The 25,086-nt window shown below is 40.0% G+C and overlaps 2 protein-coding genes across 10 annotated transcripts in view; both read left to right on the forward strand.

Annotated features, from left to right (window-relative positions):
* The window catches only part of LOC116471606 (protocadherin alpha-C2), a 206,068-nt gene that overhangs the window by 100,261 nt on the left and 80,721 nt on the right, over positions 1-25,086 (forward strand). The gene's annotated exons all lie outside the window — the stretch shown is intronic.
* PCDHAC1 (protocadherin alpha subfamily C, 1) lies at positions 7,522-10,115 on the forward strand. The gene is made up of 2 exons (XM_058439935.1): positions 7,522-7,635; positions 7,768-10,115. The coding sequence occupies exons 1-2, from the start codon at positions 7,527-7,529 to the stop codon at positions 10,113-10,115; spliced, it is 2,457 nt and encodes an 818-aa protein (XP_058295918.1). The 5' UTR covers positions 7,522-7,526.

Raw genomic sequence — 25,086 nt, forward strand, 5'->3', positions numbered from 1 at the left:
GTTGCTGTATATGTTTTTCCATTCTTTTACTTTCAATCTGTTTGTATCTTCGAATCTAAAAGTGTCTCCCGCAGACAACACATAGTTGGATCTTGTTTTCCTAAAAACTCTAGACTGACAATTCTGCCTTTTGATTGGGTTCTTTAATCTATTCACATGATGTTGCTATTGATATATTTGGATTTATATTTGTTATTTTACTCCTTTTTCTGTATGTTTTAATTCTCTTTTTTCCCTATACTTTTCATTTACTGATTTATATTAAGTGAATATTTTAGAATGTAACATGGTAATTTTTAAAATAAATTTTAAACTGTATCTTTTGAGTTATTTTCACAGTAGTTTCTCTAGAGTTTACTATATATATTTTAGCTTATTGGTATCTGCTTCAGATTTATATTAACTTAATTCTAGTGAGATATAAATATGTTACTTCTAGATAGCTTTATTCCTCTTCTGCCTTTTGTGTTACTGTTACACATATTACATCTTGTGGTGGATTGAATTGTGGGCCTCAAAAATATATGTCCACATAGTAACCTTTGGAACCTGTGACCTCATTTGGAAATGAGTCTTTGAAGACATAATTATATTAAAGATTTGGGGATGAAATTACCCTAAATTTTTCAGGTGGAGGCTAATTCCAGTGAAAAGTTTGTTTTGTTTTTTAAATAAGAGATAGAAGATGAGAAAACAGACACAGAGGAAAAGGCCATGCGAAGATGGAGACAGAGATTGGATTGACGTCAACAGCCACCAACACCTGGAAAAGGCAGAAACAGATTCTCCGTAGAGCCTCTAAAGGGAGTGCAACCTTGCCAACATCTTGAGTTTTGATTTCTCCTCTCCAAACCTGGGAGAAAAACTGTCTTAAGCAACCCAGTGCGTAGTAATTTGTCACAGCAGCCACAGAAAACCAATGCACATTTATAGTATTATATACCCAACAATACATCGCTATAATAATTATTACTTTATGTAATCTTATATTTTTTAGAGGCACTAAAAGAAAAAAGGAGAAAATTATATATTTATAGCATTTCTTATTTGTCATTGCTAGTTCTATTCATTTATTCTTGTGGATTCATATTACCATCTGGTGTCATTTTTTATCAGATACAGCTGTTCTCCCACACACCTCTTTTACACTGTAATTGACAAATTTGTTATATTTCTATATGTTTTTGGTCCAACAATAGAGTTCTACATATTGTTTTATGCAATTAGTTAGACTCAGGTTTTCTATTTCACCTTCAAAGTGTGGCCCTTAGGCCAGGCGCAGTGGCTCACACCTGTAATCCCAGCACTTTGGGAGGCCGAGGCGGGCAGATCACAAGGTCAAGAGATTGAGACCATCCTCGCCAACATGGTGAAACCCCGTCTCTACTAAAAATACAAAAACTAGCTTGGCATGGTGGTGCATGCCTGCAGTCCCAGCTACTCAGGAGGCTGAGGCAGGAGAATTGCTTAAAACTGGGAGGCGGAGGTTGCAGGGAACCGAGATCACGCCACTGCACTCCAGCCTGGCGACAGAGCAAGACTGTGTCTCAAAAAAAAAAAAAAAAAAAACAAAACTGTAGCCCTTAGAACTTAAAGTTTGGTTCGTCAAATCAGTTCCAAGAGTAGGTGATCTAGCCCTTTCATTCTAAACACCACATGTAGTACTAGAGTACAATATTGTATTTGTTTATTTTTTCAGAGTCAGGGTCTTGCTATGTTGTCTAGACTAGGGTGCAGTGGGGCAATCATAGCTCACTCTAACCTTGAACTCCTGGGCTCAAGGGAATCCTCCTGCCTCAGTCTCCTAAGTAGCTAGGACTACAGGTGCACACCACTACACCCACTAATGCATTTTTTTTTTAACAGACATAAAGCACAGTTTTTTTTCACAATAGATTGACAACTATAATTCACGTCTTTTTTGCTAGATGATATTAAGCCACAGATCAAAAAGTCCTAGACTTTTATGCTTACTTGAAAAAAACCTCAAATTTGGTGAATGCCATTGTATTAAGAGCTAATCTGTCTGGTCCAATCACATATTTGCCTATATTCAAGTTTCATGTTTCTACATATTTGATAAACATTCACACTAGATTTTCCTTTGTGCTGCAGATAAAAATTTTCTTCAATGGTGTCTGAAAAGGGAGGCCTGCAACCACTACCAAACCACTCTGAGATTAGTTTGTTAGATAGTGCCTAACCTGAAATAAAAATCTGCTGATACAACATTCTGTAAAAAAAGCTCTATTATGTTACAGTAGAGCTCATACTATATTATGGTTTCAAAGGTAATAAGAAAAATATCATCAGATCATCATTATGGTAGCTATTTTAAGGGACTTTAATAAAAATTTGACAGTTACCATCAAACACTGGCCACCTCAATTTTAAACAGTAAACACATGAATTACTCCCATAAAAATTATAAGCATAACAGGACACTTCTTGGCTACTATTCAATACTGACTTGGATGTTCTAGATAACACAAGGTAAGATATATATGTGAATATCTATACACATATATACATATTTATATATGTGTGTGTATATATACAGTATATATATAAGATTTTAGAAAGGAGGATAAATATATATTACATGATAAAACTTATAGTCAATATAATTTTACACTTGTAAAATCCCAGAGAACCAAAGGAAAAAAATAGAACTAAAAAAGAGTTCAATGAAATGATTAGTTTAAAAAATAAATATAAAAATATAACTTTCCCACATACCTTCAAAATGTAGAAATCCCACTAAGCAAAAAGTGGTATTTCTACCAACTATAGATAAATGAAAATTCACCTTTAAATGTCTCTTATCCTCCATGAAACTCATCAAAAACAACAAAAAGTATGGCAGACAAAAAAATAAAGTCATATCTTTAATGAAACTCTGTAAAACATTTGAACCTCAACTATGATGTATATGAAGATAAGTTACTAAATGCCATGAAGACTGGACCAAGATATGAAAATGCTAGGAGAGGATACCTTTCACTGGAGATCTTGGAAAGGGCTGGTATATTGGTATTTTCTAGAGTAGTGATTCTCACTGAGATGCAAAACCAAAGACTCCTTGTTTTGGAATAAAAAGATCTAGGTACAGAGGCTAAGGGCAGGACTCTCTCACTATCCTATTTGTCAACACAAAATAGGAGAGAAGGCAGGACTAAATCTGAGAGTGAGCAGATGCGCCATTATTTCAAGATTGAACCTAAGGATGTGGCAAGGTAAGGAGAAAAGTTAGGATGACAAGTTGCCCTGCAGCCGCCAGTTCTCATGAGTTGAAGATATATTAAAACTATGGTACACATAAGCCACTCCATCAAACAGTAAATATGGCTATACTGCAAGCAGTAAAAAAGTGAACAGGCTCTGCCTCCATACAGTCAAGAACAAAAAGAAACACTTAACAAGGTTGAGAAAAATAAGTGGAAAAGAATAAAGAATTTAAAAGAACTGGAGAGAAAACTGTAGCTTTGGAATACAGAAAAAGGAGATACAGCATACTGCTAATAGATGTCCTCAAAGACACCAAATACGTAGACAAGGGGGAAAAAATCCAAAGACATCATTCAAGAAAAAATTTTGAGATACAAATAAACTTCAGACTTTTACTTCCAGCAATGGAAATCTAGTTTGTCTTCAGCCAGTGGCATATCACAGACAACAGGCAAGCCATGAGAATGGTTGTTGGACTGCAGTTTTGGACTTTGTTACTACATGTGTAGTATTTAGAATAAAAGAGCTAGGTCTCCTCATGTCAGCACTTATTTGACCAATGGGAGTATGATTTTAAGTTTTTAGGGTCACACTTTGAAGGTGAAATATTAAAAAAAATTATAGAAAGATAAATTTTTGTTCAGATGCATCTACTGCAGCAATTTGGGAGGCTAAGGTGAAAGAATCGTTTGAGCCCAGAAGTTTGAGACTAGCTGGGCAACATAGTGAGACCTTGTCTCTACAAAAAATTAAAAATTAGCTGGGCATGGAGGTGCTTGGCCTAGGAGTTCAAGACCAGCCTGGGCAACATAGTGGGACCCTGTCTTTATAAAATATTTTTTAAAATTAGTTGGGCATGGTGGTGTGTGCCTATAATCCTGGCTACTTGGGAGGCTGGGGTGGGAGGGTCACCTGAGCCCAGAGAGGTAGGGGCTGCAGTGAGCCACCTTCACACCACTGCACTCCAGAAGTGAGATTCTGTCCCAAAAAAAGGACAAAACGAAATATCAGCAATGAAAGGTCCCGCTAAAGAGAAGTTTTGTTAATTCACAATTTTAATGTTTATCTTGTCATCTTATCCAAAAGGCAAAAATCTTTAGCCTCCCTTATCTTTGGAATATCCTTCTCTCTTAAATGTTGTTTTCTCACAAATCCCAATTTACTTGAATAAGAATGCAATGTTATGCCAGAAGTTAGGGAGGCATATGGTGGGACAAATCCTACTGGGTGGATGCTTTCTTCATTCTTTTCACAAATGAAATCTTTTGAAAATAGACGTCAGTGGCAGTTTAAATAGAGAAATGGGAGAAAGGGAAGCCAAAAATCTGAGAAGCATGTGAAGGAGGAGGAGTTTCTGTGAAGATTTCCCATGCTGTTCTCTGTATGCATTTTTCCTTTTTCCTCACGCCCTAGTCTATACCCACACATACTATCCCTCTAGGTGCAGCTCAGAGTTCCTAAACCTGGTATAATTGGAGGCTTGGCTGCAGACCTAAAAGTAAGGGGCCTGCCAAAAGTTCGGTACATCTTTACAGTTGTATTTCATCTGTTTAAGGCAGAAAGAATAAACCTTCATTCCAAAGCAGTGAGCTTGCTTAGCCGCATTAATTTAAAATGAAGAAATGCACATCCTAATCTCTGGCACTGAAGCAGAAAATTAGTTTTGGTTTTGAAATTTGGTGAAGAATAAGTTCAATTTTTATGGGCTGTTTTGCATCCTGGTGAGATCTAATGAGGTCTGTACTTGTGACTCTGCCTAATAGGCTGACATGTTTCCTCCTTTAATTTTATCTGAGACTTGGTGTCAATGATTTTTTGGTTTCTTAATTCAAAAAGGCAAACTAGCCAAGGGGTATTTACTACTTACATTGCCTTACATCACAGCGTGCCCTTTCTAGTTCCCTGGAAGAGATAAGGAATGGGTTTGTGTGTTCAGGGAGGTAACTGGTTTTTAGTGGAACACTGGAGTTATCAATCCAACTCTCAGTGTAAAAATGAGAATGCCAGAGCTACCCCTCTCCCCACCATTTTAATCAGCAATTTTTAAATATTTTAAAATATTATAGAAATATGCAGGCTGATGCCAGATGCGGTGGCGCGGGGCTCGCGCCTGTAATCCCAGCACTTTGGGAGGCCGAGGCAGGTGGATCACTTGAGGTCAGGAGTTCGAGACCAGCTTGAGCAATATGGCGAAACCTCATCTCTAATAAAAATACAAAAATTAGCCGAACGTGGTGGTGCGTGCTTGTAGTCCTAGCTACTCAGGAGACTGAGGCAAGAGAATTGCTTGAACCTGGGAGAAGAGGTTGCAGGGAGCCCAGATCGTGCCACTGCACTCCAGCCTGGGTGACAGAGCAAGACCCTGTCTCAAAAAAAAGAAAAAATAAATAAAAAAAGTTAAAAAAAATGCAGGGTGAGCGCAGTGGCTCATGTCTGTAATCCTAGCACTTTAGGAGGCTGAGCTAAGATGGGAGGATCGCTTGAGCCCAGGAGTTTGAGACCAGACTGGGCAACACAGCAACACACCCATCTCGAAAGGAATGAATGAATGAAGGAAGGAAGGAAGGAAAAAAATTTCAAACATACACAAAAGTCGAGAGAATTGTGTAATTGACCCCAATGTACCATTACCCAGCTTCAATAATTATTGATAATTTTAGGCAGGTTTGTACCAGAAAATATGTCCTGGAAACTTTAATTCTTGATCTGTGTTCAGATTTTGCCTTTCAAATTTTTCATTACTGGGGCTTTGAGCATATTGCACCTGTATTAAAAGAAGGATTTGAGTGAGGAATTTAGTGCTTAATAGTCAATAGTCAATGAGCCTCCTTTTGGCTCCCCTCCTTCTTAGGGAAAGGAACTGGTTCTAGGGTGTTAGGCAGAATTTGGGTGTATCTGTTGTGGCTGGAGATGTTTCTCATAGAACTGATCACTGTCCCAATATCCATGCAAAAGACCAAATTAAAATCGAGGAGAAATACCTAATGTAAATGACGAGTTAATGGGCGCAGCACACCAACATGGCGCATGTATACTTATGTAACAAACCTGCACGTTGTGCACATGTACCCTGGAACTTAAAGTATAATAATAATTTTTTAAAAAGCGAGGCTGGAGAAAGGGTGGGTATCTAGCCTATTCTTATCCTGCCTCATGGTGTTTTCTAAATATTTACAGAAAGAAAATTTACAGAGTAGTTTCCTGGTCAAACTCTGATGAGTATCTCAGTACTTTCCCCTCCACTTCTCGCGTCCTCTTTGGGGACGGGTCGTCAAGTGTTTGAGTTTCTAGTTATTGCTATTGACTGGTTTATAACCTCCTCTTTCACCCAGATCGTCAAGGGCCGTTTGCAAAGCACTCCCAAGTAGAGCCTCTTGGAGAGGGAGAAACTGCTGTCACGCAAAAAAAGCCTTGAGCTCGCTGGCTCCGCTGCCTGGAAAAGCCAGAGTCCGGAGGCAGTTTGATGCGGACACTATTCCCCAACCTTCTTCCTCTCCTTGTCGTCTCTATTGCATTCTTGGCAGTTCCTGGGATACAAGAGGGTGCAGGACAGACTTCAACCCGCAGCAGGATCCAGCGCGGAAAGCCCCGCAGCACTTGTTTCTGGGGGCTCCTGTTTCCTTAAGCCTAGAAGGTGTGGTCGCTCACGTTCACGGTCCCGCCTCTCGCCGCCTCCGCCCGGCAGCTCCTTGCGGAGTCCCGCCCTCTCCGCGGGAGAGGTGCGCCGGGGTCAGAGCGCCGGGACCCGACGCGCGACTCCCGAAGGGTGGCAGGAGGAGCCCAGAGGGGCTCAGCCTCAGTTACCAGCAATCTGCAGGCAGAGGTTGTGGAGGTTAAGATCTGGGCAGCCTCAGGGCGTTGTCCTAGAAAACACCTTTTAAGGAGAGAAGTGTTAGTGTCTCCGGGCGTCTCCCAAGCTCCGCCCTGCGCCCGCGGCCAGCGCTGTGGGCAAGACCCCAGCCCGCTGCTACTGGAGACGGCACCTCTCGCGCCCGGGCGGGCAGCCTCGTCTCTGCACCCCTAGGCGGCGCTGCTCTCCTCAACACCAGGCCGGCTCTGCTTTCCCAGACGGCTGCCCAGCCTCCAGCCTAGCAAGCCCGGCTCCCAGCCGGCCAGCCCGGGCAATGCCGGCGTTCGGGAGGCGCAACGTCGGCGGTCGCTGAGCATCCAGCCCGCAGCAGTGACGGCCGGCAGGAACGTGCTCTTCCCCGCGCCTCGTGCTCTCCAGGAGTCCGGAGCATGGTCCTGGGTCACCGTTGGTGTAGCGTGTTGGTGGAACGTGGACGCCCAGAGGGAGGATGGTGGGCTGGGGGGTGGCAGTTTTATGTTTGTGGGTTTCCTGCGGCGCTGCCGCGGGACAGCTCGAGTACTCAGTGCCGGAGGAGACGGAGCGGGGCGTAGCCGTAGGCAATGTCGCCGCGGGACAGCTCGAGTACTCAGTGCCGGAGGAGACGGAGCGGAGCGTAGCCGTAGGCAAGGTCGCCGCAGGACAGCTCGAGTACTCAGTGCCGGAGGAGACGGAGCGGGGCGTAGCTGTAGGCAATGTCGCCGCGGACTTGAGGCTGCCAGCGGCCGCTATGTCCTCGCGGAACTTTCGCTTCCTTTCCAGCCACCGCGAGCTCTACTTCGGGGTGGATCTACCCAGCGGCAACTTGGTGGTCAGAGAGCCGGCGGACCGCGAGCGGCTGTGCAGGGCCAAAGCTGCCTGCGTCTTGACCTACGACCTGGTGCTCGAGGACCCGCTGGAGCTGCACAAGATTCGGGTTCACGTCCTGGACACCAATGACAACTCACCTCTCTTTCCTGCCGGCGACGTGCAGCTGCACATCCCCGAGTTCCTGACGCCTGGAGCCCGCTTTACTCTCCCGAATGCCCAAGATGACGACGAGGGAAGCAATGGGATACTAAACTACAGCCTAAGCCCCAGTCAGCACTTTCGCCTGGACATGGGATCGCGGGTTGACGGCAGCGAATACCCGGAGTTGGTGTTGGAGAAAGCACTTGATCGCGAACAGCACGCCACCCACCTGCTGGTGCTTACAGCTCGGGACGGCGGGCTACCTGCCCGCTCAGGAGAAGCACAAGTCACCATCATTGTGGTGGACACAAATGACAACGCGCCTGTATTTGAGTGCTCCGTATACCGCACCAAGGTTCCAGAGACTGCACCCAATGGGACTGTGTTATTCCGAGTTCAAGCCTTGGATCCAGATGAAGGGTCCAATGGGGAAGTCCGATACTCCCTAAGCAATAGCACGCAAGCAGAGCTGCGACACCGCTTTCACGTGCACCCTAAAAGTGGGGAGGTGCAAGTAGCTGCTTCACTAGGTCCGCCTGAAACTCTCTTGGAGGCATACATTGAGGCGAGGGACGAAGGTGTCTTTGGTTTAGCTAGCACCGCTAAACTGCTGGTGGAGGTGACTGACGTGAACGATCATGCCCCCGAACTGGACTTCATGACTCTTTCGAACCCAGTACCCGAGGACGCTGCCCCTGGCACAGTGATTGCTCTCTTTAGTGTAAAGGATGAAGACCTTGATTCTAATGGTAGGGTCATTTGTGGCATGTCTAGTGCAGGCCCTTTTCAGCTGACGGCTTCCTTTGACAACTACTACAGCCTGCTGATTGATGGGCCCCTGGACCGGGAGCAGATCAGTGAATACCAAGTCCTGATCATGGCCTCAGATAGTGGCTCACCCCCACTTAGCACCCGAAGGACAATCACTGTGTCAGTTGCTGATGTGAATGACAATACACCAAGCTTTCCTCAACCCCAGCAGGAACTTTTCGTTGCCGAAAACAATGGCCCTGGGGCCTCTCTAGGCCGAGTGTTTGCCCAGGACCCCGACCTGGGGAAGAATGGCCTTGTCTCTTATGAGCTGTTGGATGTTATCTCTGAAGGGCCACCAGCCTCTAGCTTGGTGGCAGTGGAATCATCCAGTGGGGCTATCACTGCCAAAACTTCCTTTGACTTTGAGCAGCTCAGGGGGTTTCGTTTCCAAGTAGAAGGCCGGGATGGTGGCATTCCTCCCAGAAGTGCAACAGTGACTATAAACTTGTTTGTGGTAGATAGGAATGACAATTATCCGGTTATCTTGTTTCCCTTGCCCAGAAATGGTTCTGTCCCAGTGGAAATTGTGCCCCGCTCTGCCAGGACTGGACACTTGGTCACAAAAGTGGTAGCAGAGGATGCAGACAGTGGTTCTAATGCCTGGCTTTCCTACCACATCTCCCGGTCGTCTGACTCTAGTCTTTTTAGAATTTCAGCCAATATAGGTGAGCTCCGTACTGCTCGCTTAGTTCTTCCCACTGATGCAGTTAAGCAGAGGGTGGTGGTAGTGGTTCGGGACCATGGAGACCCACCACTTTCCTCCTCTGTCACTCTGGGTGTGCTGTTGAGCAACTCTGTCCCTCAGTTACTTCCAGACTTCGAAGATGTCTGGGAACCAGGAGGACAGCTTTCTGCCCAGAACTTGTATTTAGTAATTGCCTTGGCTTGTATTTCCTTTTTATTTCTGGGGTGCTTACTTTTCTTCGTCTGTACCAAGTTGCACCAGAGCCCAGGCTGTTGCCCTCAGGGCTGCTGTCACTCTACAGAGGATCTGAGGTATGGAAGGAAGATGGTTTCAAATCCTTGCATGACATCAGCCACCATAGATGTCACTACAGTTGAGAGACTTTCTCAGACTTATCTCTATCGGGCCTCTCTGGGACTTGGTTCTGATAATAACAGTTTGCTATTGCGTGGGGAGTACAATGCTGCCGACCTGCGAAATCTTGCCCCTGGGGTAGGACTGAATTTGCCAATATCCTGTATTCAGATTCGGAATAGGAAAGGGGATCACGCTAATGTCAATGCCATGGTAAGCAAATTTTATGGAATTTGATTCCTTTGGCCAGGAGATGGCTGCTAGCTGTATTCTGAAATATTTCTTAGACAAGCCTTTCACAACATTTCATCAATTGAATTAAACACTCCTTCTTGGCAGTTCCTGTGCCAAGAAATCTGGAAGTATAGAAGTATTAGAAGATTGCCCTAGGCCTCAAGGGACTTATAGTTTATTTTTGAGAAACAAGGGTAAAAATTAAAACCTATTTAAGAACAATAAAAGTAATATGACGTAAAGGTCTAAAATTAAAAATAAAATACCAAAATATTTTATAAGCAACAGATGTGTAAGGCACTCTACTATTTAAAGTGAAGAATGAAAAATAAGTAAGAGTCTGCTTTATATGAATATAATATGGAAGGTGAAACATTTACTTAAGCTATTGCAATGCATTATTAAAAGATGACAATAACCACAAAAGATGTAAAAATAAATTACAATGGGGGTTAAAAGAAGGGAAAAAGGGAACATAAGAGAACACTTGAGTGGGGAGGAAGGAGTCAGAGAAGGCTTTGTGATAGAGATCACAGATTTAGTTGGATCTTTAATATGACATACCATTTAATAAAAAACAGTGTATTCTCTAGCCTATACTTTTCATGAATACCATTTTGGTGAAGGTGTCTTCTTTGGGAATGACACCCTAAAACATAGCTAATAGCTCCATAGCAGTGTTTTGTAAGTACACAAAAATTGTAAGCCTCTCTCATAACATCTATTTATACTGATAGGAGATCATATTGTTGGATATAGGACTTGACAACTTTTGTTTTGTGTTTCTATTGATAATATTTTACAAAGAGGAAAGATGAGTAATTTTTATGTCAGAAATATTTATGTGTTCAAAGATGCACTTACCATCCAAAGTCCATTCAACTTGGATTTAATTTCTTTTATTTTAGGGGACAAATACACTTAACAAATAAGTAAATATCATATTTGAGAGTAATGTATCTAATAAAAGTTAAGTGATTAAAATACTTCAATTTATCTGTTAGTGGCCCTTGGCATTTCAAAACTTTTTTTTTTTGAGACAGGGGTCTCACTATGTTGCCCAGGCTGGTCTCAAACTCCTAGCCTCAAGTGATCCTCCCACCTAGGCCTCCAAAGTGCTGGGATTACAGGCATGAGCCACTGCAGCTGGCCCTTAAACTTCTTGAGTGCAGTTAGGACAACATTTTGAAGCAATTCTACATTATTACTTTTTGACTTCTCATAGAAATCCTAGATGCAAGAGAAGGAGGTGTGTAGAAATGAAGGAAGGAAAATGAAGCATTCCTTGTTTTACTATTCTAGGCAATAAGGGGAAAAGTGGCTTGTAAGTTATTCTTCCTCAAGTAATGATGTTAACTGCAAATAAAATAAATTTACATATGTTAAAATTTTCCATACTTAATATTTTCACAATATAATAGAATCCAGCATATAAGATATGCTTAGTAAATGCTGACTGAATGAATAAATATGTGCATATGTGAATTGGATGGTAACACTGTTCAACACAGAGGGAAAACCTTTAACTTACTTTTCTACTTTAGATGTGTACATGTGGTTAACACTTTAAAGGTCACTTTCAAATGTACTGTTTCAATGATTATTTTCTTCCTCATGACCTACACTAATAACATAACAGAGGAATTTTCTGATTCTAGAGCTAGCATGAGAAACTTCAATGCTGTGTCTGGGACTAAGTATGAGTCCAGTTCTATAGATGACAAAGGAATTAATAGGTATGCACATCATTACATTGTGATATTTGCAGTGGATACTATTTAATAGAATCTCAGTTAATTTTAGGGAAGGAAATTGGTGCACTACAATCCTAATATTTCAGGTATCAGAGCACTTAATATGTGAACACGTTTCCTACCAAGAAATTTCACTATTTATTTCTTTTATTTTCATTGCTTTCTGTAACAAAAAGAGATGATAATACCAGTAATGCTATAAAGTTTGGGAGTGAGGAATTTTTTTTAGAAACACATTTTCACTAGACTAGAAAGGAAACATAAGTAAGCAATAGGAAGTCCAATGAATCTAGAAGTTAGAAGGAAAATTAGCTATTTAAAAGGAAAAATATAGGAAATAACAGAGGAAAAAACAACCCTTCAAACCAAATTTTTAAACATATATGAATGATTAACAAAATAATAGAGATATACTGTTCATATGTGCAGGAATATTGTACCATCCCATTCATTCAGTTGAAGAATCTTTTTCCATCATTTTTGATATTTTGCTTTTTAGGTAGATAATTGGTCTGCTAATAATTGTTGTGGGCTGGATATTTCCCTATAAATAAATGAATTATGATTCATAAAAATGAATTAAATAACTTCTATAAATATGGGGTATTTGTAATTCACAAAGGCATTTGTTATTTACTTCTTCATGTTCAATTACCTATTGATCTGATCTTAATTCTTTAGAAAAGAATTCTTGTCATAGTATCCTGAATGCCTTAATAATGACAGGATTCTAGAAATAACATATTTATTGCTTTCATTTTATTTCAAATCATTTGAAAAGCATGACATTTAACAATGATTATAATATGTGTCTGAGTCTTATAGAATCATGTTGATGCATATGTGTTTATATTTTGCTCAAATTTTAAGTTCTTTCATTTTAGTTTACCGTAAGTTTACAGTATATATTAACATAGCCTGTAATACTAAAAATTATCAGTTTAAGAAATTCGGGAAAACATGGTTTTTATCTCTATATTTCCAATTGATAATATTTAAGATATAAACAAAATTGATTCACTGATTGTGTAACAATTAGACAATGTGTACCTCATGTCCATTTTTTTCTGTTAATATTCCTGATGGGCAATTTGAATTTTTTAGAATGGTATCTAAGATGGTACTTCTGAGATATAAATTTCTACTTATTAAAAACTGATTGCATTGACAATTTTTAAAGGTATAAATATATTAATATAGCAAAAATGCATGAAACACTTACCATACAACTGGCCTTATTAAATTTCCACATGAAAGTTATACATAGTTTGAACATAACAATGTTATATTAGTGTGTTGTTCACCTGGAATTAAAGCATCTTGTTTTTTGCCAGGGTATATAGGAAATAGGATATCTCCTCTTTGCAATGTCATTTGTTAACAGTAGTAGAATGTTTATGGCATTCAAGGTGCTTTATTTAACATACATTCCACAAGTAGACTTTCCCATAGGGTAATTAGATGTTTTGTATATCTATTTTGACTTTGAAGCTGATAGCCACACTAAAAAACTTTAGAATGATGAAACTAAGGAAGTTTGCATGACATATGAAATATATTCAAATTTAAAAACTCGTATAGACAACACAACAATATTGTATAATATAGACCCTCAAACCAGTAAAAAGGAAAGAAAAAGAACATTATAATTTGAGTGGACATAAGAGAAAAGCAATACCTTGGAAACATATAAGTGGGAAAGTATTGACAATGTGTCTCATAATGTTAATGACCTATTGACTTTTGTTGTCTTCAATATATTCAGTTAGAGGGAAACAATAATATTTCAACAACTAAATTAACTTAGCTAGGTTGGAATGAAGGTGGACTAAATTGCTGAAAGGTTTTTACAATGCTCAAATGCATGTCATATGAATATCAGAAATATTAACACTTGGCAGAACTTCAAGTGAATATGGATTACAGTCCAGGATCCTGACTAAAGTATTATGGGAAGTAAGGACTTTGTTGGTAAGGGTTGTTCTTAAGAAACAAAGCTAAATAATAAAGGTAGATAGCCACTCATTTTGTTCCCAATTTTAATTGATGGCGTAAGATAATGGTTCAGGATATAAATAAATTACATGTCTCTTTTATACTGCATTTATGAAAAAGAAAGGACTATAAACACAAAAGGTTATTATATATTCATTTGGAACTCGTTTTGGAATCTAGAAATAAATATGCAATCTTGTATTCTCCTGTGCTGTAGAGAAAGATAAACACTTTATTTCTAACCCATCCCAAATTCCTTGGCTGTTCCTAGAGCCATCTGGTTACCATCTACAGATATTCTGTGTTCATAGGGGCACTCTAATGACATACCTTCAAAATGTACTCTGAATTCAAACACATTATGGTTATTCTTTAGAATTGTTAAGCAAAGACTACAGCTGTTTTGTTTAAATTCAAAATAATGTTAATATAAAATAAAAACCAATTAAGAGGTCTTTAATAGTGGGTTTTTAGGTTGATTTGTCTTTTTCTTTTCTTATTAGCTTAGGCTGGCCCTGTTAAACAGGTTGGAAATCCTGTCTCTACCTCTGTCTCTCTCACATTTTTTTTCCTATTCCTTGGACATGTTTACTGAGATTGGTGATATTGCTTTCTTAAATATTTGGTAGAATTCACTAGTGAAGCTCTCTGTACCTAAAGTTTTCTTTGTAGCAAAATTTTAATTGAGATCAAATTTCTTTGTATTTTTATTGCTCCTATTTCATTCCTGTACATTTAATTTTTTCAGATATATGTTAGTTTTGTCTGTACTTTTGAATATTTTGGCATAAAGTTGTTTATAATGTCCTGTTGTGACTTTTTTTCACATCTGCAGGATCTGTAGTGATGTTTCCCTTTTCAATCCTGGTGTTAGTGTCACCTCTGATTTTTCTTGACTAGACTTGGAAGTAGTTTATTAATGATATTAGTCTTTCCAAGGCTAACTTTTGGTGTTTTGGGTTCTCTTTCTTGTATGCTTGCTTTCTGTTTTATTAATTTTCATATTTTATTAATTTATTTCCTTCCTTATATGTTTATATTTCAGTGTGCAATAGAAGTACTTTAAACATACTTTTCATTTCTATTTCCTCACACAAAATATTTAAAAGATTTGTACTTAATTGTGGAGATTTATCAAAATTAATAATAATCAGTGCTTCATCAAGGGCATTCTTACTGGTATTTTTCTTACTGCAAATGTCCAATCATGAATGTAATAATCACCAGTACAGTGTGGAGCCACTGCTTTGACTTCTTCTATGGTTCTATGGTGGCCAGCTTTACCCACCAATGCTTTTGCGTTATCAATGCAAGTGTAAATATAGTGAAAAATGCAAATAATGTTTTAACATTATTTTGAAAATTATTTTCACCTCATAAACACCCAAAGGGTCCATAGACCACACTTTGAGAACTACCATTCTAATTCTATCATTTCTTCTTTTTTTTAATTAATTGTAACATTTCTGTAATGGGTCTTCAACTATTTGATTACCCTGAGGTACAGTTCACACAGAAAAGGCAGGATAAATGTTTGATTCTTTCCCTTTGTTTAGCAGTATTCAAAATAATGAATTGATTCCTGACCATCTTACAAAAAGGACCAAGGCCTTTTTTAGGTGTCATTATGAACTCATTGACTTAAACATATTTGATATGGCCCAATCCATGGCAATTATTATCTTTTTAATGATCAAATTATGCTAACTTTGGCAAGTTGGGAACTGTTCAGCTTTGCTCCTGAGTCTTTGTGAGTGTGTTTGTGTATCTTGTTTTAAACCTTTTATTTTGGAATAATTATAGATTCACATAAAGCTGCAAAACTAGTACAGAGAGATCCCATGTGCTCGTCACCCACTTTTCCTCAGTGATAACACCCTGAATCATTTTCACGTGAGTCTTAATAGTCTTTTGAATGCTTCCTTGATTTCTGGTATTACAAGATGTTCAGATTATCTTGTACATTTCCTTTCCCAGAATCAGCCATTTTTCAAAGAGCTTTCACTTATTTTTAGTGAAAGATGATACTTAGAGATATAATCTCAACAACAGGTGTGCTTATTGCTACTGGGTCAGTTGGTGTTTCTAGGTATTTTCAGTTACTGAGCTAAGGGATGTCCATTTTTTAAAAGATAAAACTCATCACATATTTATACTAATCTAATTCAAGTTCAGCACTCCAAGGTTTTTACTTAACTTCATCAATCTTACATTCCTATTTCTCCCATACCTCAAATCCCAGTTTCATTTACGTCAACAGAATTACTCATTTGTTATCCCACGGGACTCAAACAATGGACTTAGAAAACAATTTCAGCACTACAGAAATAATATGATACTGTAGCAGTTTAAGTTTTTGTCATTCTTTTCATTTATAAGGCACATCCTTACAAATGCCCAGTAGGCATGTACAGTCAAATTATTGTGTTTTAAAGTATCTTGGAAAAGTTCCTGTCTGTGTAGTTAAGCTACCAGCTAGATACAGAGCTAGGCTTTTTTCAAGTTGCTTTCAAATTTAGGGCTTGCTTTTTAAATTTTAATTTTCTTTTATAATTATGTGAAATATTTACATGGCTCCAAAATAAACTTATAAAACAAAATATATTTAGAGAAGTCTAGTATCTGCTATTCCATACAATACACATTCTTCCCCAGTTTGATTCTTTTCACTTAAAAATATAAACTTGAGATTATTTCATAGTAGTATAGTATTTACACTTATTCCATACTTCTTAATGGTGCCTTCTGATTAGCAACTGAGCTCCAATTTATCAATATTATGTTTTTTTTTTTTTTTTGAGACAGATTCTCATTCTGTTGTCCAGGCTGGAGTAAAGTGGTATGATCTTGGCTCACTGCAGTCTCTGCCTCCCGGGTTCAAGCGATTCTCCCACCTCAGCCTCCAGAGTAGCGGGGATTATAGGCGCCCGCCACCACACCCAGCTAATTTTTATACTTTTAGTAGAGACAGGGTTTCACCATGTTGGCCAGGCTGGTCTCGAACTCCTGACCTTAAGTGATCTGCCCGCCTTGGCCTCCCAAAGTGCCGGGATTAGAGGCCTAAGCCACCATGCCCAGCCAATGTTGTCTTTTTTATTTAATATTCTTTCTATCCTTTTAAACATATCTTGCTTCAAGTCATGAAGATATATTCCTGTGTTTTCTTCTATAACATTGCTATCCAATAGAACTTTCTGACATGTTATAAATTTTCTCTATCTGCATATGTGGGATGTGTAGCTACCAAGCACTTGAAATGTGGCTAGTGAAACTGGGCTACTCAATTTTTAATGTTACTAATTTTAATTAATTTAAGCTTAAATAACCACGTCTATTTAGTGGTTGCTGTAGTTCCGGAAGCTTTCTTGTTTTAACTTGCACATTTAGATCTTAAATTTCCTGAAATTGCTTTTGAATATAGTGCAATGTAGAAGTCAAGATTTATATTTTCCGTGTGTAAATCCAGTTAGATTGTCTACATACACAGCACTATTGAATAAAAAGACCATCCTTTTCTCACTGCTACTGTGCAGTGCTACCTTTGTCATAAGCCACGTGACTTTATATATTTTGTTTCTGGACTGTCTATTCTGTTTCATTGATCAACTTGTCTATTCTTGTGTCAATACCATTCTGTGTTAAATATAGTAGCTTTTCATTTGTATTGATATCTAATTGTGTAAGTTCTCTCACTTTGTTCTTCTGCTTCAAGATTAACTGAGCTATTTTTGGCCCTTTGCATTTCTATATAAATTGTAGATTCGGCTTCTCAGTTTCTATTTAAAAACACCCTGCTCTGATTTTAATTGGCACTATATTGAATCTGTAGAAAATATAGGGTATATTGAAAATATTTTATTTTGATCTTTATTGAATCTATAAAAATATGAGGCTTTTTTTTTGCAGCTTATTATTATTATTATTATTATTTTATTGTACTTTAGGGTTTTAGGGTACATGTGCACAATGTGAAGGTTTGTTACATATGTATCCATGTGCCATGTTGATTTCCTGCACCCATTAACTCGTCATTTAGCATTAGGTGTATCTCCTAATGCTGTCCCTCCCCCCTCCGCCAACCCCACAACTGTCCCCGGAGTGTGATGTTCCCCTTCCTGTGTCCATGAGTTCTCATTGTTCAATTCCCACCTATGAGTGAGAACATGCGGTGTTTGGTTTTTTGTCCTTGCGATAGTTTACTGAGAATGATGTTTTCCAGTTTCATCCATGTCCCTACAAAGGCCACGAACTCATCATTTTTTATGGCTGCATAGTATTCCATGGTGTATATGTGCCACATTTTCTTAATCCAGTCTATTGTTGTTGGACATTTGGGTTGGTTCCAACTCTTTGCTATTGTGAATAGTGCCGCAATAAACATACGTGTGCATGTGTCTTTATAGCAGCATGATTTATAGTCCTTTGGGTATATACCCAGTAATGGGATGGCTGGGTCAAATGGTATTTCTAGTTCGAGATCCCTGAGGAATCGCCACACTGACTTCCACAATGGTTGAACTAGTTTACAGTCCCACCTACAGTGTAAAAGTGTTCCTATTTCTCCACATCCTCTCCAGCACCTGTTGTTTCCTGATTTTTTAATGATGGCCATTCTAACTGGTGTGAGATGGTATCTCACTGTGGTTTTGATTTGCATTTCTCTGATGGCCAGTGATGATGAGCATTTCTTCATGTGTTTTTTGGCTGCATAAATGTCTTCTTTTGAGAAGTGTCTGTTCATGTCCTCTGCCCACTTTTTGATGGGGTTGTTTGTTTTTTTCTTGTAAATTTGTTTGAGTTCATTGTAGATTCTGGATATTAGCCCTTTGTCAGATGAGTAGGTTGCAAAAATTTTCTCCCATTCTGTAGGTTGCCTGTTCACTCTGATGATAGTTTCTTTTGCTGTGCAGAAGCTCTTTAGTTTAATGAGATCCCATTTGTCGATTTTGGCTTTTGTTGCCATTGCTTTTGGTGTTTTAGACATGAAGTCCTTGCCCACGCCTATGTCCTGAATGGTATTGCCTAGGTTTTCTTGTAGGATTTTAATGGTTTTAGGTCTAACATATAAGTCTTTAATCCATCTTGAATTAATTTTTGTATAAGGTGTAAGGAAGGGATCCAGTTGCAGCTTTCTACATATGGCTAGCCAGTTTTCCCAGCACCATTTATTAAATAGGGAATCCTTTCCCCAATTCTTGTTTTTGTCAGGTTTGTCAAAGATCAGATAGTTGTAGCTATGCGGCATCATTTCTGAGGGCTCTGTTCTGTTCCATTGATCTATGTCTCTGTTGTGGTACCAGTACCATGCTGTTTTGGTTACTGTAGCCTTGTAGTATAGTTTAAAGTCAGGTAGCGTGATGCCTCCAGCTTTGTTCTTTTGGCTTAGGATTGACTTGGCGATGCGGGCTCTTTTTTGGTTCCATATGAACTTTAAAGTAGTTTTTTCCACTTCTGTGAAGAAAGTCATTGGTAGCTTGATGGGGATGGCATTGAATCTATAAATTACCTTGGGCAGTATGGCCATTTTCACGATATTGATTCTTCCAACCCATGAGCATGGAATGTTCTTCCATTTGTTTGTATCCTCTTTTATTTCATTGAGCAGTGGTTTGTAGTTCTCCTTGAAGAGATCCTTCACATCCCTTGTAAGTTGGATTCCTAGGTATTTTATTCTCTTTGAAGCAATTGTGAATGGGAGTTCACTCATGATTTGGCTCTCTGTTTGTCTGTTATTGGTGTACAAGAATGCTTGTGATTTTTGTACATTAATTTTGTATCCTGAGACTTTGCTGAAGTTGCTAATCAGCTTAAGGAGATTTTGGGCTGAGACAATGGGGTTTTCTAGATATACAATCATGTCATCTGCAAACAGGGACAATTTGACTTCCTCTTTTCCTAATTGAATACCCTTTATTTCCTTCTCCTGCCTGATTGCTCTGGCCAGAACTTCCAGCACTATGTTGAATAGGAGCGGTGAGAGAGGGCATCCCTGTCTTGTGCCAGTTTTCAGAGGGAATGCTTCCAGTTTTTGCCCATTCAGTATGATATTGGCTGTGGGTTTGTCGTAGATAGCTCTTATTATTTTGAGATACGTCCCATCAATACCTAATTTATTGAGAGTTTTTAGCATGAAGGGTTGTTGAATTTTGTCAAAGGCCTTTTCTGCATCTATTGAGATAATCATGTGGTTTTTGTCTTTGGTTCTGTTTGTATGCTGGATTACATTTATTGATTTGTGTATGTTGAACCAGCCTTGCATCCCAGGGATGAAGCCCACTTGATCATGGTGGATAAGCTTTTTGATGTGCTGCTGGATTCGGTTTGCCAGTATTTTATTGAGGATTTTTGCATCAATGTTCATCAAGGATATTGGTCTGAAATTCTCTTTTTTGATTATGTCTCTGCCAGGTTTTGGTATCAGGACGATGCTGGCTTCCTAAAATGTGTTAGGGAGGATTCCCTCTTTTTCTATCGATTGGAATAGTTTCATAAGGAATGGTACCAGTTCCTCCTTGTACTTCTGGTAGAATTCAGCTGTGAATCCATCAGGTCCTGGACTCTTTTTGGTTGGTAAGCTATTGATTATTGCCACAATTTCAGAACCTGTTATTGGTCTATTCAGAGATTCAACTTCTTCCTGGTTTAGTCTTGGGAGGGTGTATTTGTCAACGAATTTATCCATTTCTTCTAGATTTTCTAGTTTATTTGCATAGATGTGTTTGTAGTATTCTCTGATGGTAGATTGTATTTCTGTGGGATCGGTGGTGATATCCCCTTTTTCATTTTTTATTGCATCTATTTGATTCTTCTCTCTTTTCTTCTTTATTAGTCTTGCTAGCAGTCCATCAATTTTGTTGATCTTTTCAAAAAACCAGCTCCTGGATTCATTAATTTTTTGAAGGGTTTTTTGTGTCTGTATTTCCTTCAGTTCTGCTCTGATTTTAGTTATTTCTAGCCTTCTGCTAGCTTTTGAATGTGTTTGCTCTTGCTTTTCTAGTTCTTTTAATTGTGATGTTAGGGTGTCAATTTTGGATCTTTCCTGCTTTCTCTTGTGGGCATTTAGTGCTATAAATTTCCCTCTACACACTGCTTTGAATGTGTCCCAGAGATTCTGGTATGTTGTGTCTTTGTTCTCGTTGGTTTCAAAGAACATCTTTATTTCTGCCTTCATTTCATTATGTACCCAATAGTCATTCAGGAGCAGGTTGTTCAGTTTCCATGTAGTTGAGCGGTTTTGAGTGAGTTTCTTAATCCTGAGTCCTAGTTTGATTGCACTGTGGTCTGAGAGACAGTTTGTTATAATTTCTGTTCTTTTACATTTGCTGAGGAGAGCTTTACTTCCAACTATGTGGTCAATTTTGGAATAGGTGTGGTGTGGTGCTGAAAAAAATGTATATTCTGTTGACTTGGGGTGGAGAGTTCTGTAGATGTCTATTAGGTCCACTTTATGTAGAGCTGAGTTCAATTCCTGGATATCCTTGTTAACTTTCTGTCTCGTTGATCTGTCTAATGCTGACAGTGGGGTGTTAAAATCTCCCATTATTATTGTGTGGGAGTTTAAGTCCCTTTGTAGGTCACTCAGGACTTGCTTTATGAATCTGGGTGCTCCTGTGTTGGGTGCATGTATATTTAGGATAGTTAGCTCTTCTTGTTGAATTGATCCCTTTACCATTATGTAATGGCCTTCTTTGTCTCTTTTGATCTTTGTTGGTTTAAAGTCTATTTTATCAGAGACTAGGATTGCAACCCCTGCCTTTTTTTGTTTTCCAGTTGCTTGATAGATCTTCCTCCATCCCTTTATTTTGAGTCTATGTGTGTCTCTGCACATGAGATGGGTTTCCTGAATACAGCACACTGATGGGTCTTGACTCCTTATCCAGTTTGCCAGTCTGTGTCTTTTGATTGGAGCATTTAGCCCATTTACATTTAACGTTAATATTGTTATGTGTGAATCTGATCCTGTCATTATGATGTTAGTTGGTTATTTTGCTCGTTAGTTGCTATAGTTTCTTCCTAGCCTCAATGGTCTTTACAATTTGGCATGTTTTTGCAGTGGCTGGTACCGGTTGTTCCTTTCCATGTTTAGTGCTTCCTTCAGGAGCTCTTTTAGGGCAGGCCTGGTGGTGACAAAATCACTCAGTGTTTGCTTGTCTGTAAAGTATTTTATTTCTCCTTCACTTATGAAGCTTAGTTTGGCGGGATAGGAAATTCTGGGCTGAAAATGCTTTTCTTTAAGAATGTTGAATATCGGCCCCCACTCTCTTCTGGCTTGTAGAGTTTCTGCTGAGAGATCAGCTGTTAGTCTGATGGGCTTCCCTTTGTGGGTAACCCAACCTTTCTCTCTGGCTGCCCTTAACATTTTTTCCTTCATTTCAACTTTGGTGAATCTGACAATTATGTGTCTTGGAGTTGCCCTTCTCGAGGAGTATCTTTGTGGCGTTCTCTGTATTTCCTGAATCTGAATGCTGGCCTGCCTTGCTAGATTGGGGAAGTTCTCCTGGATAATATCTTGCAGAGTGTTTTCCAACTTGGTTCCATTCTCCCCATCATTTTCAGGTACACCAATCAGACGTAGGTTTGGTCTTTTCACATAGTCCCAAATTTCTTGGAGGCTTTGTTCATTTCTTTTTATTCTGTTTTCTCTAAACTTCCCTTCTCTCTTCATTTCATTCATTTCATCTTCCATCAGCGATACCCTTTCTTCCAGTTGATCACATCTGCTACTGAGGCTTCTGCAATCTTCGCGTAGTTCTCGAAACTTGGCTTTCAGCTCCATCAGCTCCTTTAAGCCCTTCTCTCCATTGGTTATTCTAGTTATCCATTCTTCTAATTTTTTTTCAAAGTTTTTAACTTCTTTGCTATTGTTTTGAATTTCCTCTCGTAGCTCAGAGTAGTTTGATCGTCTGAAGCCTTCTTCTCTCAACTCATCAAAGTCATCCTCCATCCAGCTTTGTTCCGTTGCTGGTGAGGAACTGCATTCCTTTGGAGGAGGAGAGGTGCTCTGTTTTTTAGAGTTTCCAGTTTTTGTGCTCTGTTTTTTCCCCATCTTTGTGGTTTTATCTACTTTTTGTCTTTGATGATGGTGATGTACAGATGGGTTTTTGGTGTGGATGTCCTTTCTGTTTGTTAGTTTTCCTTCTACCAGACAGGACCCTCAGCTGCAGGTCTGTTGGAGTTTACTAGAGGTCCACTCCAGACCCTGTTTGGCTGGGTGTCAGCAGCGGTGGCTGCAGAACAGCGGATTTTCTTGAGACCACAAATTCAGCTGTCTGATAGTTCCTCTGAAAGTTTTGTCTCAGAGGAGTACCCGGTTGAATGAGGTGTCAGTCTGTCCCTACTGGGGGGGTGCCTCCCAGTTAGGCTGCTCAGGGGTGAGGGACCCACTTTAGGAGGCAGTCTGTCCGTTCTCAGATCTCCAGCTGCCTGCTGGGAGAACCACTACTCTCTTCAAAGCTGTCAGTCAGACAGGGACATTTAAGTCTGTGGAGGTTCTTGCTGAGTTTTTGTTTGTCTGTGCCCTGCCCCCAGAGGTGGAGCCTACAGAGGCAGGCAGGCCTCCTTGAGCTGTGGTGGGCTCCACCCAGTTCGAGCTTCCTGGCTGCTTTGTTTACCTAAGCAAGCCTGGGCAATGGCGGGCGCCCCTCCCCCAGCCTCGCTGCCGCCTTGCAGGTTGATCTCAGACTGCTGTGCTAGCAATCAGCGAGACTCTGTGGGCATAGGACCCTCTGAGCCAGGTGCGGGACACAATCTCCTAGTGTGCCGTTTTCCAGGCCCGTGGAAAAGCGCAGTATTAGGATGGGACTGACCTGATATTCCAGGTGCCGTCTGTTTCCCCTTTCTTTGACTAGGAAAGGGAACTCCCTGACCCCTTGCGCTTCCCGAGTGAGGCAATGCCTCGCCCTGCTTCGGCTCACGCACAGTGCGCTTCACGGACTGTCCTGCACCCACTGTTAGGTACTCCCTAGTGAGATGAAACCGGTACCTCCAGCAGAAATGCAGAAATCACCCGTCTTCTGTGTCGCTGGGGCTGGGAGCTGGAGACCGGAGCTGTTCCGATTCGGCCATCTTGAGACTTGTTAACATATTGACAGTATTGAGACAGACAACCCATTAACAAGGTATATTCTTCCATTTATCTTTTTTTTTTTGAGACGGAGTCTCGCTCTGTCGCCCAGGCTGGAGTGCAGTGGCGCAATCTCGGCTCACTGCAAGCTCCGCCTCCCGGGTTCACGCCATTCTCCTGCCTCAGCCTCCCGAGTAGCTGGGACTACAGGCGCCCGCCACCACGCCCGGCTAATTTTTTGTATTTTTCGTAGAGACGAGGTTTCACTGTGTTAGCCAGGATGATCTCAATCTCCTGACCTCGTGATCTGCCCACTTCGCCCTCCCAAAGTGCTGGGATTACAGGTGTGAGCCACCACACCCACCCTCTTCCATTTATTTTATTATTTTATCTTAACGTTTATGTGTGTGTATGTGTATGTAGAGGTATTGCACAACTTTTATTAGATAGCTGATATTTTAATGCTATTTTAAAAGTTTAATTTTATAATACAAAAATTAGCTGGACATGTTGGCATATGCCTGTAATCCCAGGTACTCAGGAGGCTGAGGCAGGAGAATTGCTTGAACCTGCAAGGCAGAGGTTGCAGTGAGCTGGGATCGCGTCACTGCACTCTAGCCTGGGCAGCTGAGTGATACTCTATCTAAAAGGAAAAAAAAGGCCGGGCACGGTGGCTCACACCTGTAATCACAGCACTCTGGGAGGCCGAGGCGGGTGGATCACAAGGTCAGGAGATCGAGACCATCCTGGCTAACACAGTGAAACCCCATCTCTACTAAAAATACAAAAAATTAGCCGGGCGTGGTGGCGGGTGCCTGTAGTCCCAGCTACTCGGGAAGCTGAGGCAGGAGAATGGCGTGAACCTGGGAGGCGGAACTTGGAGTGAGCCGAGATCGCGCCACTGCATTCCAGCCTGGGCGACAGAGCGAGACTCCGTCTCAAAAAAAAAATTTTTTTTTAATTTGATAATTGGCTTTTGTTGCAAGTATATAGAAATAATACTGATTTTATGTTAACTTGGTATCCAATGTCCTTGCTAAATAGTAAAATCTCATATTTTTATATTTTGGGTTTTCTACATATACTGTCGTACTATCCCCAAATAGTGTTAGTTTTATTATTGTATTTTTTACTTTCTCTCTTTTTTAAAAAAATAGAGATA

The sequence above is a fragment of the Hylobates moloch genome, unplaced genomic scaffold (assembly GCF_009828535.3).
Source record: "Hylobates moloch isolate HMO894 unplaced genomic scaffold, HMol_V3 SCAFFOLD_6, whole genome shotgun sequence".
Lineage (NCBI taxonomy): Eukaryota > Metazoa > Chordata > Mammalia > Primates > Hylobatidae > Hylobates > Hylobates moloch.